Source organism: Macaca nemestrina, chromosome 7 (genome assembly GCF_043159975.1).
Source record: "Macaca nemestrina isolate mMacNem1 chromosome 7, mMacNem.hap1, whole genome shotgun sequence".
NCBI lineage: Eukaryota > Metazoa > Chordata > Mammalia > Primates > Cercopithecidae > Macaca > Macaca nemestrina.
Window position 1 is genome coordinate 33,297,791 of NC_092131.1, and position 19,785 is coordinate 33,317,575.

At 51.3% G+C, this 19,785-nt stretch overlaps 1 protein-coding gene across 3 annotated transcripts in view; it reads left to right on the top strand.

Annotated features, from left to right (window-relative positions):
• The window catches only part of LOC105495791 (latent transforming growth factor beta binding protein 2), a 158,971-nt gene that overhangs the window by 49,341 nt on the left and 89,845 nt on the right, over positions 1–19,785 (top strand). For all 3 annotated transcript variants that reach the window (XM_071099844.1, XM_011765571.2, XM_011765572.2), the window contains exon 2: positions 4,266–4,336. In XM_071099844.1, the coding sequence (XP_070955945.1) occupies positions 4,266–4,336 (71 nt within the window). The remainder of the gene's footprint in view (positions 1–4,265; positions 4,337–19,785) is intronic.

Genomic DNA, 19,785 nt, shown 5'->3' on the forward strand with positions numbered 1-19,785 from the left:
ACTTAGATAAATGATACCATATTTCATTATTCTTCTGCAATTTGTTTTCCCCTCCTCATTAGATTTTTGAGACGTAACCATATTAATATAATTAGCCCAAGTTTATTCATTTTTACTGCTGTATATTATTCCTTTGTCTGAATATTACCACAGTTTATTCATCCTCCTGTTTTTGGACATTTAGTTGAATTACATTTTTTTGCTATTACAGACAGTGCTTGACTCATTTTTCTCCGTAAATAAATTCATAACTGAAAGGAAACTTTGTATCATTATCATCATAAGTTGAAAGCAGTACCACTTGTTATAAAGAGAAGGTAATTGTAGGAAAATTGAAATGAAAACAAAATGTTCTTAAGTTCTAGTCAGACATCATTCATTATCTTAGGAAGCTCAACTCTGTGGCAAGTTCTCTCTGTTGGAAAGGGGGACTAGCATGTGTTGAGGGGAGGACCTGGCCTTTTTCACTGACATAATTAGGTTAGAAGGATCACTGAAAAGAGAATCACTTTCTCACCATGTAACTCATTGTCGAATGTTGTGATCTGTAAACCTAAAATGCCTTTCCTACCCTCAGTGTGGCTCATCCCACTTTTTGTAAAACTCCAGATTAAATGAAGCAAAGAAGTATCAATTGTATACCACGTGTTGGGTACTGTGTTAGACTCTAGAGGCACTAGGAGAAATAAGAAAGAAACCTGGAGATACCCAAGACGGAGATACAACCAATGACCTGAAACAGTCAGTACTAAATGATCCTAGCAGGTGCAGATGGAGAATGAGGGAAGGCTGGGTACATGATGTCAGAGGAGGTGGGTTTTTTTGTTTGTTTGTTTGTTTGTTTTGTGAGTTTTTTGAGACAGAGTCTTGCTCTGTGGCCAAACTGTAGTGCAGTGGCACAATCTCAGCTCACTGCAACCTCCTCCTCCTGGGTTCAAGCGATTCTTCTGCCTCAGCCTCCTGAGTAGCTGGGACTACAGGTACGCGCCATCACACCCAGCTAATTTTTGGTAGAGACAGGGTTTCACCATGTTGGCCAGGATGGTCTCGATTTCCTGACCTCATGGTCCACCCGCCTCAGACTCCTAAAGTGCTGGGATTACAGGTGTGAGCCACCTTGCCTGGCCCAGGGGAGGTTTTATACAAAGAAGGTAGTATCTGATCTGGAAGTCTTGGAGTATGCAAAGGATTTCCATCAGTAGATCAGAGAGGGAAGGCATTCTAGGCAGAGAGAGCAGCCCAGGCAAAGGCATGAAAGTGAAATCCGTCAGGCAACTGGGGAGCAACAAACCTTGCATCCTTGGAAGAGCAAAGCCTTGGCTGTGGATGGTTGTGGATACAAGGTGGGGGTGATGGGGGCAATTAGACTGCACAGGCAAGTAGGCACATGGGTGCCAGGTGACCTTGTAGAGGCTGGTGGAGAGCTGTGGGAGGTTTTTAACAAAGGGCTAGTGTGATCAGATTTGGCCCAGGTGGAATAGCAGCTCTCCCAGACTGCTAGCCAGATGTGTCCTCTACAGTGATGCTGGATACTGGACTAATGTGTGCTGAGTGGTGTCAAATGGAAGACTGAACTCAGATGATCTCTGAGAGGTACCTTCTAGGGAGCCAGAGCGATTGAATTGTATATCCCAGCTGTTCAGGCTCATTTGCTCTCTCTGCTAGCCAGAGCCCACTGAACTGACAATTCCCAGCTGGTCACCTCCCTGGGCCTGCACCCAAGACTTTAATATTGGCCTGTAGGGATCCTCAGAGTCTCTCCTTGGGGACCTGAATCTCTCCTGAGTGCCCTTCCAGCCCCAGCCTGGCTTCTCTGCCTGGCAGCCTTTGATTCTGGCCAATCCTCCCTGTGGCCGTATATCCCTTAGAGCCTACTCTGCAGGCAAAGCAGGGCTGGTCCCTGCACTCCCACAGTCAGCTGCAAAGCCATCCTGAGGGCAGCTGGGGTGACGGCTGGCTCAGCGGGCCTCCTTGGGCTGGGCTCCATGCCATGACCTCCCAGCCAGGCAGGCTCCTGCGTCCGTGCTGTCTGGGTTCCCACAGGCCCTAGTTCTTTTTTTTTTTTTTTTTTTGAGACGGAGTCTCACTCTGTCGCCCAGGCTGGAGTGCAGTGGCCGGATCTCAGCTCACTGCAAGCTCCGCCTCCCGGGTTCACGCCATTCTCCTGCCTCAACCTCCAGAGTAGCTGGTACTACAGGTGCCCGCCACCTCGCCCGGCTAGTTTTTGTATTTTTTTAGTAGAGACGGGGTTTCACCGTGTTAGCCAGGATGGTCTCGATCTCCCGACCTCGTGATCCGCCCGTCTCGGCCTCCCAAAGTGCTGGGATTACAGGCTTGAGCCACTGCGCCCGGCCAGGCCCTAGTTCTTAAAAAATTCCCAGAGCACAGTGTCTGTTTCCTCTCAGAGCCCTCCTAGCCCCACGAGAGGTCTTGTCAACACCACAAGGGGTAGTGACATACAAGTGGGTATGTAGCTTCCCCTTCCACTGGGGCACACCCCCAGAAACTCTGGGTCTGACAAGCAGCCCTTTCCCTGACCCCAGTGACATAGGCCCTGATACAGCCAGGAAGCTGCTAAAGGTGGTCGCCCAGAGAGGCTTTGAGGTGGCCCGAGTGGCACAACTCTTGGCTGGTGGGACATTCTGGGAGCTCCCTGGGAGGGAGGCAGTGCCCCACAACTTTGGGCCAAAGGGCCGGGAATGGGCCTCTGCTTTTTCAAGCTGCAGGAATTTATTTTGAATTCTTCATAAGACTCCAAAAACCACATAAGCTTTGGGGTCCACTCAAATGTCAAACAAACTCCTAAGTGGGACCAGATGTCGCCATGCTGGCCGCAGAGATCACAGGAGCGGCCGCCCTGCTCTGTCCTTTGCCTGTCCAGCCTCTGTACTTCTCCCTCCCCTCTCACCCTCCAGTTCCAGCGCCCAGTGACAATTTCTGGTGATAAGGATGGAAGCCAGAGCCAGGCCCAGCCTGCCAAGGAGTCGCTCCCTAGAGGTCTTCAGGAGAAGCCCTTCTAGGGAGTCGCCCTGGTCTAGGCATGTGGGTCTTTAGCTGCAGAGTCAGGGCCGGGTGGAAACTGCTGGTGCTGCTGGAGTGCACCAAACACCTGGAAGCAAAGTTTGGGGAACTGAGTGAGTGCCCCAGCACTGTATATCAGTGTCTCATGTGGGTCCCTCAGAGCCAACATCAAGGAGTAGCTGAAGGGCTGGGCACAGTAGCTCACACCTATAATCCCAGCACTTTGGGAGGCTGAGGTGGGTGGATCACCTGAGGTCGGAGTTTGAGACCACCCTGGCCGACATGGTGAAACTCTGTCTCTATTAAACGTAATTTTAAAATTAGCATGGTGGCAGGACCAAGGTTGCCATGAACCGAGATTGTGACATTGCACTCCAGCCTGGGCCATATAGAGAGACTCAAAAAAAAAAAAAAAAAAAAAAAAAAAGGAGTAGCTAAGGGAAGAACTCTATTTCCCTATAGAGTAATTCCTGTTTGCCTCTGAAATAAAAATTATGCAGAGGCAGCTTAACCCACATCCCCAGCCCCATCCTCCTGCCAGCTTCCCACCTCGTAAGCCCCTCTTAAGCAGGAATTCTAGAGCCCCCTTCCTTCAGTGTCCACTCAGGGCTCAGCCTTTCCATGCACCAGACTGCTGGGGGCTGAGACTCCTCAGTGTGCATTTGTTGGCAGGTGACACCTCATATGACCTTGAGACTGTTTTATGTGTGTCTTCCAGCTTCCCTTGGATCGTCAGCATTTGTAGGGCAGGGACCTTGGTGTTTTGTTTGTTTGTTTGTTTTGTGAGAGGCAATGTAGAGTTGGAGCATGGCTTAGAGTTGGGCCAACCCAGGTTTGAATCAGGCTCGGGCACTTACCTGCTGTGTGGAATTGGCAAGTCACTGAACCTCTCTGAACTGGCTTGTTTATTAGCTTTAGGATCACTGTCATTGTTGCCCCAGTGGACTGCCTTCTTTCTGTCAGATGTTAAACATTCTCACGTCATTTAACCATCGTAACAACCCAATTAAGCAGCTATTGTTATCTCCATTGTACAGATGGAGAGAGTGAGGTTTCCCAGGGACATGCAGAGAATGGCAGAGTCAGGATTCAATCTTAGATTTGCACGTAGAATGGGGACAGCCTTCCCAGCCTCTCCGTGTTCCCTAAGGCCTTTCCTGTAGAAGGTGGAACTGTGGGAAGGGCTGTGAATAGTCCCCAGCTCTGAGCATCCTTTTGTTGACTCTGTTTTGGTGACCCCACAGGAGGAACGTCTGCGGGGGACAGTGCTGCCCAGGATGGACAACAGCAAACAGCACCAACCACTGTATCAAACGTGAGTGCCTCCACCAGTAGCAGACACTCCACTGTATCAGATGTGGAGTGCCATTCCCCATGCTACTCCCGGGGCAGGTCAAGCTTAGGGACTCCAGAACCTGGAGCAGAAGCGTCTTTCCTAGTCTGCGTCCTGGAGATGCAGCCCCTGGTGGCTCAAGCCTGTAATCCCAGCACTTTGGGAGGCTGAGACGGGCGGATCACGAGGTCAGCAGATCGAGACCATCCTGGCTAACCCGGTGAAACCCCGTCTCTACTAAAAAATACAAAAAACTAGCCGGGCGAGGTGGCGGGCGCCTGTAGTCCCAGCTACTCGGGAGGCTGAGGCAGGAGAATGGCGTAAACCCGGGAGGCCGAGCTTGCAGTGAACTGAGATCCGGCCACTGCACTCCAGCCTGGGCGACATAGCGAGACTCTGTCTCAAAAAAATAAAAAATAAAAAAAAAATAAAATAAAGTGGAGGCAATATCCAGTGGAAGGGAGGAGGTTTAAAAATGCCTCCAGCTGGGACTGGGAGTGGTGGCTCACGCCTGTAATCCCAGTGTGGGAGGCCGAGGTGGGTGGATCACTTGAGGTTGAGAGTTGAAGACCAGCCTGGTCAAGATGGTGAAACCCTGTCTCTTCTGAAAATACAAAATTAGCCGTGCATGGTGTTGGGCGCCTGTAATCCCAACTACTTGGGAGGCTGATGCAGGAGAATCGCTTGAACCTGGGAGGCAGAGGTTGTGGTGAGCCAAGATCGTGCCACTGCACTCCAGTCTGGGTGACACAGTGAGTCTCCTTTCCAAAAAGAAAAAAAAAAAAAAAAATGCCTCTGGCTGGACACAGCTTCTCAAATGAAATCACTTATATTTTCAAAGCTTCCTGCATTCCCTCCTGCTGCCCTACTGTGTTGGCCCCACTCACGCTGCCGGCAGGGTCTCAGGAGCCCGTCCGCACCTGTGTTCTGCAGAACATGCTTGGCCCAGAGCCTCTGCATCCCACATTTCCAAGGGCACCATTCATGGGATGAGAATCCACCTCTGCCCTGGCCCCTGGCCCGATGACCCTGGCTCTGATCAGTACTCTCAGGACGGTCAGATGACACTCTCTGACCCATGCCTGGAGCCGTCTCCCCTTGGACTGCTCTGATGTCTGGCAGTCTGGCTCGAAGCAGAGAAAAGCCATCTTATTTTGTGGAAACGGAGGAGTGAGTTGGGAAGAGCCAGAGCCTCCATGCCCGAGCCTCTTCCACTGATGGTATCAAGGGCATTAACAACAACAGGAGCCAGTACCTTCACAGCACTCACTTGGTGCAGGGTGCACTTTAAACATCCTCTGTGGCGGGTGGATGAGGAACGCGAAGCACAGTTGGGTAACTTGTCCAAGGTCACATGGTCAGGAAGTGCAGAGCTAGGATTTGAATCCAGACAACCTGACTCCAGGGTCCTTCTTCTTAATACCTGTACCCTGCTGCCAGGTATCTCACCTTCATTTCTGGGCCTCACTTTCTGCATCTGTGAACTGGAGGTGATGGTACTATTGCTGTCACTGCTACTGCTACTACTACTATTAGCTAACAACTGAGTACGTACTACTGCCCAACACTGCGCTAAGCTCTTCACATGCGTTATCTTAGTTTGACCTGTCAGTCATCTTATGAAGTAGGTGTATGCTTATCATCGTGGCTTACAGATGAGGAAGCTGAGGCTCGGGTTGCTTGGGAAAGACGGCCAAGCTCCGCTGCTGCAAGTGCTGAGCTTGGGCTGGACCTTGGCAGACTGACTCCAGAACTCCGGGCTCCCATCTCCTGGGCTTCATTCCCTCCCAACACCAGAGGGGGCTGGGCATTCCAGAGTGTGGAATCCCCACAGACCATAGCAGATATGGGAGTTTGAGGGATCCCCTTGGATCTATCTCCTTCCTCCCACAGGCCCCTCTTGGGTCCACATCAGCTCCCCAGGAACTCTGCCTGACTATCCTTCAGGTGGCTGCCCCTGCCTCTGCCGGTCCCAAGCCTGGCTGCAAAGCCTCAGTCTCAACAGCTCCCTTCCTTCAAGGACCAGCCCCAGGCCCTTCTCAGTAGGAGGGCTTCACAGTTAATAGTCCAGGTGTGTGACAAAACATATGATGTTCCCAGCACGATGGATGCCCTCGTCTGGGAACATCATATTTGGTTCTATGACGTAGGATAACGTGGTTATCCTGACACCCTACTTGACAGGATGCAGGATGCAATGGGGTTGCTCCCATTTCCACGAGGCTGGACATGCGGGTTTACCAAGCTCTTGGCTTCTGCCTCAGGCCTCATGGCCCTGACCCTCTCTGCCTGTCTGAAGATGCAGCTCAGGCAGAATCTTCGGTCCCTTCTAGGACCTCCAGATAACAGAACCAGAGCCAAAAACTCAAAAACGAACAACAAAGCAGATCTGCTTGAACACCCTTTCCTTTTCCAGGAACCTGGACGCGTGGGGGCTCTCAGAGGTCAGGCCCTCTGTGGCCAGGGGCACCGGTGGGGGAGAAACCCTTGTCCCTCACCATTTTATTTTTACTTTTAAATTTTTAAATTTATTTTTTGAAACAGAGTCTCACTCTGTTGCCCAGGCTGGAGTGGAGTGGCACAATCTCGGCTCACTGCAACCTCCGCCTCCCAGGTTCAAGTGATTCTCCTGCCTCAGCCTCCTAAGTAGCTCGTATTACAGGCACCTACCACCATGCCTGGCTAATTTTTGTGGGTTTTGTTTTTTGTTTTGTTTTGTTTGTAAAGACAAGGTTTTACCACGTTGGCTCTGCTGGTCTCAGATTCCTGGCCTCAAGTGATCCTCCCACCTCAGCCTCCCAAAGTGCTGGGCTTACAGGTGTGAGCCACCACGCCCAGCCCCTCATAATTTTAAAGAAGAAGAAAGTGAGCCTCAGAGAGGTGGTGACTTGCTCAAGGCCACACAGCTCATTGGAAAAGAACCTGAGACTCAAAATCAGCTCTGAGCAACTCCTCTGGGTAGGGAAGCCAGGGATGTGGGTGGCCGGGTGGCTTTATGCTAAGCAGAAGCGCTGGGGCTGGGGTCTGGCACTGTTATTTTTTAAACAGCATCCCAGGTGATTCTAGGTGTGGCTAAAAATCACTGAGGAGAGTTGGGGGTCAGTCATAGGGAGATCTGCCTTGGGGGCGCTCCTCAAACTTGAATGTTCCCCCAGTCCTCTGGGAATCACATCGAAGAGAAGATTCTGGTTCAGCAGATCTGGGTGGGGGGCAGACATTCTGTGTTTCTAATCAGCTCCCAGGAACGCTGATGCTGCTGGCCCAGGGACCACACTTTGAGTAGCAGGGCCTTTCAGGACTCAGGAGGCCTGGGCAGGAAAGATTGGGACTTGGAGGTGGGGAAGAGGGTTGGTATGTTCCAGAGAGCGTAGCCTTTGCTGGGAGGCAGCATTGGCTGATGGAGAGTGTTGCTGAGGTTTGAGCTGAAGCTGCAGCGGGTGGCTTCATGGGGGTGGGCTTCTCCCCAGCTGCCTGAGGGGTCTGGGCATAGGTCTCACTTGGGCCCTCCAACCCTGGAAGTTCTCGGTTTCCTAACTTGCTAGTGATGTTCCAGCGTTATTCTCTGCCAAACTGGAGTTTCAACCCTAGAAACTCAAGGTTGAGTGAGTTTGCATACTGTTACAGTACCAGCGCATGTGTGTGAGGGTATCCTCGTGCCCCAGCGGGTGCTGCGCCAGGATGCTGAGGCAGGATGCTGCCAGTACCTTCTCCCATGGTATTTCTCTCCCTGTCCCTCTCACCCTGCTGCCCCCTGGTCACCCACCCTGACCCAGGCACAGAGGCCAGCAGCTCTCCTGGAGGGGGTTGCCAGTGGGTAACAGCTTCTCCTGCTTGAAGTTGGCTCACCCGCAGCAGGGCTGTGTGCTTATTAACTGGTCCCTGTGCTGTTTGCTTGTTGCTATTTGGCTGCTAATAAGCCTAATGAGAACCACGCAGGCGGGCGGTGGGATGTTGGCACTGGATGGCTTCGTCCAGAGCTCCGCAGAAGGGGGGGCTCTTGGCTCCACACCCCGTCAGCTGGCTCTCCCCCACCCCTGTGGCTCTGCACCTCCCTCTCCTCTCCCAACAGCTGCCCTCCTGGCTGGGGCAGAGACTGCCAATGTCGGGGAATGTTCATGATTCTGTCCTAGCAGTTTCACACATGAAGGGATGCTTTCCTGGGCCGGTGAGAGATGGGGGCCGACATCCGCCACTGCCAAGGGTAAAGTCTAGTGCCAGAACCACGGGGAGACTCAGTCTCTCCCGGATATCTGCGGGCCCAACCCACTGCCCATGTGCAGGGAGTGCTGGCTCCTGCTCAGTTGCCCTCTCTTCCCTCTAGCAGAATCCATCCCAGGTCACTGTCACACACCAGTCCGTCTCCCAGGCCTGCCCTCCTTCCGCCCTGTTCTGCAGGTGCCCATTGCTGGAAGCCCAGCCCATCCTTCCACCTTGGCGGGGGCTAGAGCTGGGCTGCCGAATCCTCCTCCAGTCTTGGTATCTGCCTTTCCTTCTGTGGCTTTGCCAGCTCTCTCTCTTGGGATTTATGTGTTTATGTATTTGTGGAGGCAGCTGACTGCGGCCTGCCGGGCCCTGCCCAGCAGAGGGGAAGAACTGGAGGGTGTGGAGTGACAGTGTCCTGTTTATAGTTGCAGCTTTTGGAAGACTGTCCGTTCTTCCCAGACTGGCTCCTGCCCAACCCCACCCCAACTGGGGAAGGGGATTTGAATACTCCCTAGACTTCTCATTTTATCTCAGCCTGGACGCACAGGGGCTGGGGCTGCTTTGGGGAGGACAGAAGAGAATCCCTGCAGCTGTCGAGGAGGGGGCAGGCAAGTTACTCTCTCACGCCTGCCCCCAGCAGCAAGGCTCGATATTAAGAGCATGTACTTTGGATTCTGGCACCAGATCCCTGGAGACATGTTTGAGTCCCAGCTCTGTGTCCTGGGGCAAGTGACTGGCCCTTTTCTAGCCACAGGGCCTCATCCATAAAATGGGTATAACAATCTATATAGAATTGGTTTTGGGGATGAATGATATGAACTTGATAGCTCTTACTGTGTGCCAGGTACGATTCTAAGCACTTCATATTGTTAATTTTTAATCCTCACAACAACCCTATAAGCTACATTGGATTTTTATCCCCATTTACAAATGAGGTTGGCTTTCTGTCCGAGTTATGCTACTGAGACTCAGCAGAGCCCAGACATGAATCCAGGTAGCCTGGCTCCAGAGCGCAAGGGCTTAGCTCTGTGCTTTCTGATAAATGAGTAAATGTGTGTAGACAGCCTGGCGCAAGCTAAGTTTAGCTGGTATTTTAATGCTAGATCAGGAGACCATGCTGGACTGCCTGGATTTAAATGTCAGCTCTCGGCTCCACCACGTGGCTGAGGGGCTATGGGCAGGCTGCTTAAAGTCTTTGTGTCTTGGTTTCCTCTTCCGTAAACCAAGATCAACACTGGGCCCTGTCTGCCAGAGTTGTAAGGAACAAATGAGGTCACTTAGGTCAGATGTTTAGTTCAAGGCCCGGCATGTGTGATGCACTCTATACATGTTTGGCCTTGATTTTGAAGGCAGGGACTGTGTCTCACCACCCCCAGCAGGCAGCATGCTGGGTACAAGGTGAAGGGTCCATAAGTGTATACTGAATAATACATGGCCTCCCCCGGCCCTGTGCTGAGACAGCCCTTTCTGCTGCCCAAGTTCTATCGACCTTTCCAGAAACTCCCCACAGTGTTCAGGGGATCCTGGGGATGGACGCTGGAGTGGGTCTGAGGATTTTTCTGCGTGTATCACATGGGCAATGGAATGGCATTTCCCCAAGTCCCCATCTCAGTCCTACAAGAACCCTGTCTCTCCTGATCTGAGCTCCTCCTTGGCTTCCCTGAGAGAGCCTGTTTGCCCCGTTCATGCCAACCACATCCCAAAGTGGAAGACTGTGGCAAGGTGGCTAAGAGCCCCAGCTTCAGAGTCAGACTCCCTGAGTTCAAACCCTTGCTCCATAACTTACTAGCACGGTGATCTTGGGCAAGTTGTTGATGGTTCTGCCTCAGTTTCCCCATATGTCAGATGGGGACAAGAGTAGTACCTAGTGTAGTTATAAGAATGAGATGTTTACGTGAGGTAATAATACGTGTAAAGCGGTGAGCCCAGCACTTTGCTATGGGAAATGCTTAACAAGCCTTAGGAAAAGGGGTCAGGGCAAAGGAGGGATTTTCATCTTCACTAACTGGTTAGCACCTTCCAGAAGCCAGGAAAGTCTCATCTCCAGATGAACCATCCAGTGGGGACTCCGAAGTTGGCAGGGAGTGGTGGAGAGGAAGGTGGGAGATGGCGAAGGGGAATAATTATATGACCTCAGTGGAACGCAGCTGATATGTAGGGTGCAGTCTCATCAAGAGATCCTGTGCATTTCTTACGCCTGCATGGGGTACCCTTCTTGGGGACATCTTCCTGGGGAGCAGGTTACCCTGAGGCTCTTTGTCCAACGAGGTGATTAGGAGATGTCCTTGACTGGGAGCTTCCTGAAGCCAGGTGCTGTGTCCTGCTGACACTAGTGGAGTGCCTGGCCCTCTCTCCACACCTGTGTCCTTTGTACGTGCTTGGGGCCTGTTGATCAAAGAGCCGAGTGGGCAAATGATGGCATGGGTGACTGAGCTTCCTCCCTCCATCCCCAGCTGCCTCTTCTCAGTCTCCTTTGCTAGCTTCTCCCTCTCTACCTGACGTCTTAATGGTGGGCTTACCCAGGACTTTCCCCAGACCTTCCAAGTCCCTCACCCCAAAGAGGGGGGCCATAGGAGCCAAGCGGAGCATGAACCGCCCCTGGGTATTGAGTGCTGGCAGGCACTGTGCCTGACAATTGACATGCAATACTTACAGTAATGCCCGGGGCTCACTCTGCCTGGATGTGCCAAACGCTGTCATCTTCCTTCAAACCCTCATGGTGTTCTCTGTCCTGGTCCCCTCCTGTGTCCCTGGCTGCTGCTTCTCCTCTGCTCACTACTAAACTGTGGGTTTCCCAGGACTTAGTCTGGGGTCTTCTTCTTTTCTTTGTCTTTGCATCGCTCCCGGAACGATCTGCTGCCTCCTCGGGGATGTAAACATCGTCTCTGGGCCAATGACGCCCAGATTCACATGAATCCTCTGCCAGGCCTCTCGTCTGACCAGTCTTCCGCGTCTGCTGCCTGCTCAACATCTGCGCTTGATGCCTCCCAGACATCCTCATCCCAACTTGTCTAAAATGAACTCGTGACTTCCCTTCCTCTGAGCTAACTCCCCCGTGCAGGTCTTACCCACTCTGTTAACTGGCACCGCCATTGACCTGACTGCTCGAGCGAGACACCCAGGGGCTACTGGGACACCTTCCTCTCACTCAGGCTTTGACATCAACCCATTATCAAGCCCTGTTTGTTTTACTTCCTCAGTCCCTCATGGACCTGCCTGCTTCCCTGCTGCCTCTCTGGGCCAGGGCCCTGTCACAGCTCTCCTGGGTGACACTGCAGCCTGCTGCCCGCTCTCCCTGCCGTCCTCAGCACATCCCACCTGAACCTTCCTGCCGCGGTGTCTCTGCACTCACCCAGCTCCCCGAGTGCAGCCCGGGCCACTGGTCTCCAGGCCGGTGGACACGCTGCTGCCTCTGTTTCTGCTCCCCGTCATCTCTCTGTGCAGCTGGCCCTTGTCATCTACCCAGTCTCTGTTTTGAGGTATCCTCCTCAGAAGGGCTGCCCTGGCCACTCTGGCTTGAGTGGCCCCCACTGGCCTTGTTCTTCTGGATCTTGGGCCCTCGACTGTCTCTTCCATCCCTCACATACCAAGTTCTGCTCCACTTCTTTGTTTTTATTTTTATTTATTTATTTATTTTTGAAACAGAGTCCGGCTCTGTTACCCAGGCTGGAGTGCAATGGCGCCATCTTGGCTCACTGTAACCTCCGCCTCCCAGCTTCAAGCAGTTCTCCCTCAGCCTCTCAAGTAGCTGGGATTACAGGTGTGGGCTATCATGCCTAACTAATTTTTTTATTTTTGTAGAGATGTTTCGACCAATGTTTGTATTTTTGTAGAGAGGTGTCATCATGTTGGCCAGACTGGTCTTGAACTCCTGACCTCAGGTGATCCACCCGCATCGGCCTCCCAAAGTGCCGGGATTATAGGCATGAGCCATCACGTCCGTCGTGCTCCACTTCTTTGTTTAGCTATTGAGTGACAGTCCCTCTGACTAAATTGGAAGCCCCCAAAGGACAGTCTCTCTTGTTTGCCATCCTGGCAAGTCATGCATTTGAATGCCTTACTATTTTCCAGAGAACAACACTGAGGCCCACAGAGGCGAGGAAACTGGCCCCAGGTGAGGTCCCACAGTCAGAACTCAAACACGGGTCTCTGACTGCAGGGCCACACTGTCCTTCATGCCCCTGCCCTGGCCTCTCTGAGTTGTCAGTATTTGGAGTGGTGTGCTCATCCTTCCCGACCATCCCGGGCCTGGGTGTGGGGCTGGTGCTGCCGTGGGAGGGTGGCTGGATCCACTCCAGCCTAGAACTGTCTCCCCTGGAAGCCGCTTCTCTAGAAAAGACTCATCCCCAGGGACCCCTCCCAGCCGGTCTCACCTCTGGGGCCCCTCTGGCACTGAGGCTTCCTCCCAGACAAGCCTTGGGACTGTGGGGATGGTTAGGCAACTCTTCTCTGCTTTGGGGCAGCAGCTGGAGTGGAGCCTAGGCCTCTCAGCCCTGAACTGGGCCCAGAGTCTTCCTCCTCATGCCTGCTGGAGCCAGTGGGATTGGGGCTGCTCTCTGCCCCAGCCCCTGGCCCCGCGGCGCCCCGGCCCCCACCTGGCCCAGCCTTGCAGCATTTGTTAATGCAATTAACAGGGCGGTCCATGCTGAAGGGCTGGGGGCCAAGGTCTGACTCACACCTCCCCTTCCTCCCCTCCAGCCGCCAAACGGTAGAGGCCCGCTTGGCCTGCCAGACAGCGTCTGCAGAGAGCAAGCGAGGGGCCAAGAACGGCATCTTTCTCTCATTAGGAGCTTTTATGTGAACACAACTGCTATTTTGGAGCTGGGCACTTGGCCGGCCCCGGAGCCCCAGTGCGGTTTCCAGCCGTCCTGAGCCGTGGCCCCGGCACAGCTGTATGGGAGCTGGGGAGCCCCTGAGGCCCTGACTTCTCCCACAGCCTGGGGGCTTGGGCCCTCAGTCAGGGCCTGGGAGACACAGCCCCTGGGCAGAGCTTGAGAGTGGAGAGAGCGATTCTGAGGTGGATTCCGAGGGTGGATTCCGAGGGTGCGTGTGAGCCAGACAGGGATTCCCTGGGCTAGGGGATCTCTGACATCAGGGTCCCTCCCCTGGAAACCAAAAGTCAAGGTTGTGGAGAAACAGCTCAGGGCCACAGGTGGACCCCCCAGTAAGCAGATTCCAGGAGCAAACTGAGGTCTCCAGGTGGGGGTCCAAGTCGGGTGCCCAGGGAGGTCTGAGGTAAATCCTATGGATGAGGTGCAAACTGTTCCGTCTGCGAAGGCCTCTAGCTGTGAAAGGGGGCAGGGCGCCGACCTGAGGAGGGGATCGGGTGGCTCAGCGGATAGGGTCTTAGCATCCCACTGGCACAGATTTTAGGGAAAATGGAGGTTTAACCTGGGAAGCAGCTGAGCTTCAGGAGTGGGAGAGCTGGGCCCAGAGTCTGGAGTTGAAGTTCCTCCCCCAGACCAGAGTGGGTGGCACTGGAAGCCACTGAAGAGGGAGAGGCTGGAGGGGCCCACCCTGAATTCTCTGCCTCCTCTATCTAACGGTCATAGATGAGAAGGTGTCTCTGGGGCCCAGGAAAGAGAGCTGATGACAAACGCCTTGCCTGGGGGTAGGGTGGGGGTGGGGAGGGGCCTGGCTATATTTGACACCTGGAAAGCAGTCCCCACCCAGCCCCACAGCCCTTGGTTGTTCATCTCTGTAACCAGGGCCTGATCCCTGGAGACATGTTTGAGTCCCAGCTCTGTGTCCTGGGGCAAGTGACTGGACCTTTTCTAGCCACAGGGCCTCATCCATAAAATGGGTATAACAATCTATATAGAGTTGGTTTTGGGGATGAATGATATGAACTCGGTAGCTCTTACTGTGTGCCAGGTACGATTCTAAGCACTTCATATTGTTAATTTTTAATCCTCACAACAACCCTATAAACTAGATTAGATTTTTATCCTGAGGGCCTGAGTTGACATTGCCCTTTCCTGGGGAAAGGGTCATAGCTGAGAAGCTCAGAGGCCCTCTTGCTTCTGGGGGAGTGATTTGTTTTGCTGTTGTTTTAAGCTTTGCTGTGCTGGCCAGTGGAACTTCCTGTGATGATGGAAATGTTCTGTATCTTGCTGTCCATTGTGGTAGCCGTGAGCCACATGTGGGTGTCAAGCACTTGAAATATGGCTTGTGAGACTGAAAGAACTGAATTTTAAATTTTATTTAATCTGTATCCATTTAAATTTAAATAACCACATACAGTTCCTGGCTACAGTGTGAGACTCTCTTGAACAGCACAGCTTTAGAGAGAACAAAGTACGCCCACATCCAGGTGCTCAGCTGAGACTCACAACAGCTCTTTGAAGCAGTAATTATCAGCCCCATATCGTGGACGAGGCCACTGACACACTGGTGGAGACATCTCAGTGAGATGACATGTGTCCAGGGTCATGCAGCTGAGATGTAGCAGAGCTGGGGTCAAACCAAACCAATCCTCCTGCCCCCCAACCCGTGTTCTTGCTACTACCCAGTAGCTAATCAACAGGGGCTCCGAGCAAATGGTAGGAGCAGCCTGCATGGGGTGGTCGGGAGGGCTGTTTCTAGAATCTCTCCCAGGCCTGCCCATTCTGAGTTTGGTCCCTTCCCAAAAGTAGGGGTTTTGTGTGGAAAATCTGAGCAAACCTTTGTTGACTGTTCTGGGGTAGAGTGAGGGGAGAAGGGGCTCAACTAGGAACATGGGGGGATTAGGGGAACAATGCCTTTTATTTCTTGCTTTTAAAGCAATTTCAGGAGTTTTCTTTTATTCCCCTCGCCTTTTGGCGTCCTGCTGCCTCCACAGAGCCGAACACCCAAAGCTGGGACTTTCCACCCCTCTAATGCTCAGTGAAGAGCGGGTGAGGGGGTACAGAAAAGAAAGGATCCCGGAGGAACCCAAATTATGAATGGCTAAAGACCGACATTGGCAAGCGAGCGTGAGGAGGCTACGTGACAGTGTAGTCTTCCGGTTGTCCGAGGGTACTGTCCCAGGGGCTGGGGGGTATTCCGTCTTCTGCAGATCAACTCCCGGAGGCTAAATGTGGACATCACGGTATCATGCTCGATAAACAGACCAATAATCAAGTGGAGATTCATTAGAGCCACATAACCCATACTGGGTTGATTTCTCAAGTATAAGGCATGATCTTTACTCATTTAAATTTTCACTTATTTATATATATTTTTAGAGACAGGGTCTTGCTCTGTTGCCCAGGCTGGAGTGCACTGGTGCCATCATGGCTCACTGCAGCCTCAAACTCCTGAGCCCAAATGATTCCTCCCACCTTAGCCTCACAAGTAGCTAAGACTAGAGGTGGGCACCATCATACCCAGCTAAGTTTTAAGATTTTTTCTGTAGAGTTGGGATCCCACTATGTTGCCCAGGCTGGGCAACTCTTGGACTGAGGCAGTCCTCCAGCCTCAGCCTCCTAAAGTGCTGGGATTACAGGCATGAGCCATTGCACCCACCTCTAGGATCTCTACTGTTGAGGAAAAATTGGAGGCATGAAACTCGCTGGCCCACCATGGATGGAGGTTTTCTCTCTTAAAATTCCCACAGCACTGCATGGAACTGCCTCTCCTGGGACCTCAGCATTTCCTTTTTTTGTTTTAAGCAATAGCCTCTGCCACTGGAGGTTCTGAGATGGCTGATTTCCTTTTGGATATTTAAGTTTTGAAATCATGCTCATTTGGAATAGGAATGTTTCACTTCAGCCTCCTTTAAACAAAAGGACACATGACCACGATTGCCCCTCCCTCCCAAAGGGTCACTGGACTTCATGCACCAGTAATGTTTCCAAAAATATCTTAAGTACCAACCTACAGTGGCCAGCTTTTCATTTTTCCAAGTGAAGCCATTAGGAAAAAAACAAGAAACAAAGCTAATTACCACTTGCCATCACCTTTAATTAAAAAGAACATTTTAACTCCAAAAATATAGAAAAGACATCATCGCAAAAGACACTCTTTAGATGGGAAAAATACAGCCTATGAAAAAGAAACAACCCAGGAAAGGGTTTCTTTTCCTGACTTTATGGCAGACCAGTAAAAACTGTCAGAACAGTCCCATTCATAGACAGGCACTGGAAGCCACCATCATGGACCATTTAGGGGTGACTTTCGGGGGAGTGGAGAGAGAGGACAGGAGTCTACATACTCCAGTTCCGTAACGCAAACACTCAGCTCAAAACACAATGCTTACATTTCCGTGAGGAAGCCCGGTCGGCATCTTGCTGAGACTTGTGAAAACAAGAGGGGATGCGAGTGAAGCCGGCGAGAGCTGGTTCTAAACCTCCAAAAACCTGAAACTTGTTGGAGGCTCTGCCTCAGCAGATTGGGCCTCTGCACAGCATCCTACATGGTTGATTCAAAAGGGTTACCTTCCTGAGGGGGTTTTTCCCACCAACACGTCTGGCTGGTTTGGAAGCCTTTTAGAACTTGATTTACTAGGCTATTGTATATTAAATGCCATTTCCGCAGTTCCCCCCTAACCACTCATTTCCCATGAGTTGTTTGTTCATTGTACCAACCAAAGTTTGCCAGCCCTAACCCTCACTGAGGACCTAATTCCCTGCTTGGAAAATGGATTCTAGGAGTGTGGGAACCCCCACTAGCCAGGGCTTCCCCCTATGCAGGGCTCAGTCTTGTTCACCTTTCTGCCTTCGGCACCCAGTCTGATCAAAATCAGGTGCTCACTAAATGTTTTCGGAATGCATTATTAGCAAGTGAGGCAGAACCAGAGCTAAGTGAGTCATGGCGAGCCACAGGGGCTTGGCTCACAGGGTTTGGGGTCTTGGATTTCTAGACAGTGAAAGGTATTTTATATATATATATGTGTGTGTGTGTGTGTGTATATATATATATATATTTCAATAGCTTTTGGAGAACAAATGGTTTTTGGTTACATGGATAAATTGTTTAGTGGTGAAGTCTAAGATTTTAGTGCACCCATCACCTGAGTAGTGTACATTTTACCCAATATGTAGTTTTTAATTCCACACCCCTTCCCACTCTTTCCCTTCTGAGTCTCCAAAGTCCATTATATCACTCTGTATGCCTTTTCATACCCATAGCTTAGCTCCCACTTGTAAATGATGACATGTATTTGGTTTTCCATTCCTGAGCTACTTCACTTAGAATAATGGCCTCCAGCTCCATCCAAGTTGCGGCAAAAAGTCATTATTTCATTCTTTTCAATGGCTGAGTAATATTCCATGGTGAATATATATCACATTTTCTTTTATTTATTTATTTATTTATTTATTTATTTATTTATTTATTTATTTTGAGGTGGAGTCTCACTCTGTCGCCCAGGCTGGAGTGCAGTAGCACAATCTTGGCTCACTCCTGGGTTCGGGTGATTCTCTGCCTCAGTCTCCTGAGTAGCTGGGATTACAGGTGCCCACCACCACACCTGGTTAATTTTTTGCATTTTCAGTAGAGACAGGGTTTCACCACATTTTCTTTATTCACTCATTGGTTGATGGGCACTTTAGTTGGTACCATATCTTTGCAATCGTGAATTGTGCTGCAATAAACATACACCCGCAGGTGTCTTTTTGATAGTATGACTTCTTCACCTTTACTCAGTAGTGGGATTGCTGGATTGAATAGTTGACCTATTTGGTTCTTTGAGAAATCTCCATACTGTTTTCCATAGGGGTGGCACTAATTTACATTCCCACCAGCAGTGTATAAGTGTTCCCTTTTCCCCATGTCTGTGCCAACATCAATTGTTTTGTGACTTTTTAGTAAAGAGCATTCTGGCTGGGATAAGATGGTATCTCACTGTGGTTTTAATTTGCATTTCCCTGATGATGAGTAATGTTGAACATTTTTTCGTATATTTGTTGGCCATTTGTATGAAGGATCTTATTGTTAATGTGAAGGATGGGCTGTTCTCAGGGCTCAGGAGGGGAAGGGTGGAAGCTAGACTGTTTTCCAAAGGCCATCCTCCGGGCAAGGACCACACACTCAGAGGTGGAAGCTGCATGACCTTCCTCTCACCCATGCCAGCCTTTGGGTCTCTGTGGCAGAGAGGTGTGGGTCTATGTGGGAAATCACTCAGGCCTTCCCATTCTATTCCCTCCCTAAAAAATCCCCAAGGCCGAGACCTGCCCTGGGCACATCTGCTTCCTCCACGTTCACTAGCACTGACGTGGCTGCTGGGCTGGCCCCAGCTGACCATGTTTCCTGTGGTGGTGGTGGTGACAGGGGCCTGGCAGGTGGTCAGGTGAGGACAAAGTGTGCTTGGGCAGATAGAGGGGTGGCCAGGCCAAAATCCTGCCATGGTGGCAGTTTGTGTTTGGGGAAGTGCTCTGGGTTGCAATTCTGACATGGTTCTACCTAGAGGCCTGGAGCCTGCCAGGAAGAGATGCCTGGGCACGAGGAAAAATGCTCTGGCCTCCCAGGCCAACTTGTGGTTGGAATGCTATTAAAACCTGGTATTTCCCACACTCTCTGCTGATAGACTGGTCTTGAGTGCCCTTGGTGCACAATGTCCAATTTTTCATCCTTTGTGTCTCTGGTCAGCATCACCTCCTCCAAGAAGCCTTCCCTGACTTTCCCTACTGCCTGCCTCAGCCTGGGTTAGAGGGTCCAGCTGGCGTAGCACTTGTCCTATAACCTATGTGTTCTACTTTCCATGTCAGACAGTGTACTAGAGACAGTATCACAAGCTTCACACCCAGTGAGTGCTCTACGAATGCTCACTGGATAAACCCATGAGCTGACATACATCCTCCATCATTATTTAAAAATTCTGTGTGGGCTTTGGAAGGGTGTGGGGTCCTGGGGTCTCCACTGTCAGGGCCAACTGGGATGTGCAGTTTCTCAGGGCAGAATTCCCAAGGGTGCATTTGGTGGCTGACTTGAAGCCAACAGATCCCCTTTGTTTCCTTATCAGCTCTGGGCCAAGGCTCAGAGATAGTAGAGAGGAAGAGGAAGAACCATGCCCACCCTTCAGGGAGTCAGTGGGGTGGAAAGAGCCTGGGCTTCTCAGTCACACAGAACTGGATTTGAATCCTGGCTCCACTATTAACTAGCTGGGTGACCTCAGGCAAGTCTCTTAACCTCTCTGAGCTTCAGCAGCATTATCTGTAAAATAGGAATCATAGTCACACCTGCTGCATAGGATTGTTGAGAAGCTTCAGTGAGAGCGTGTATGCAGAGCACGGTGCCAAGGCTATTGTCAGCACTCATCAGAGAGTAGC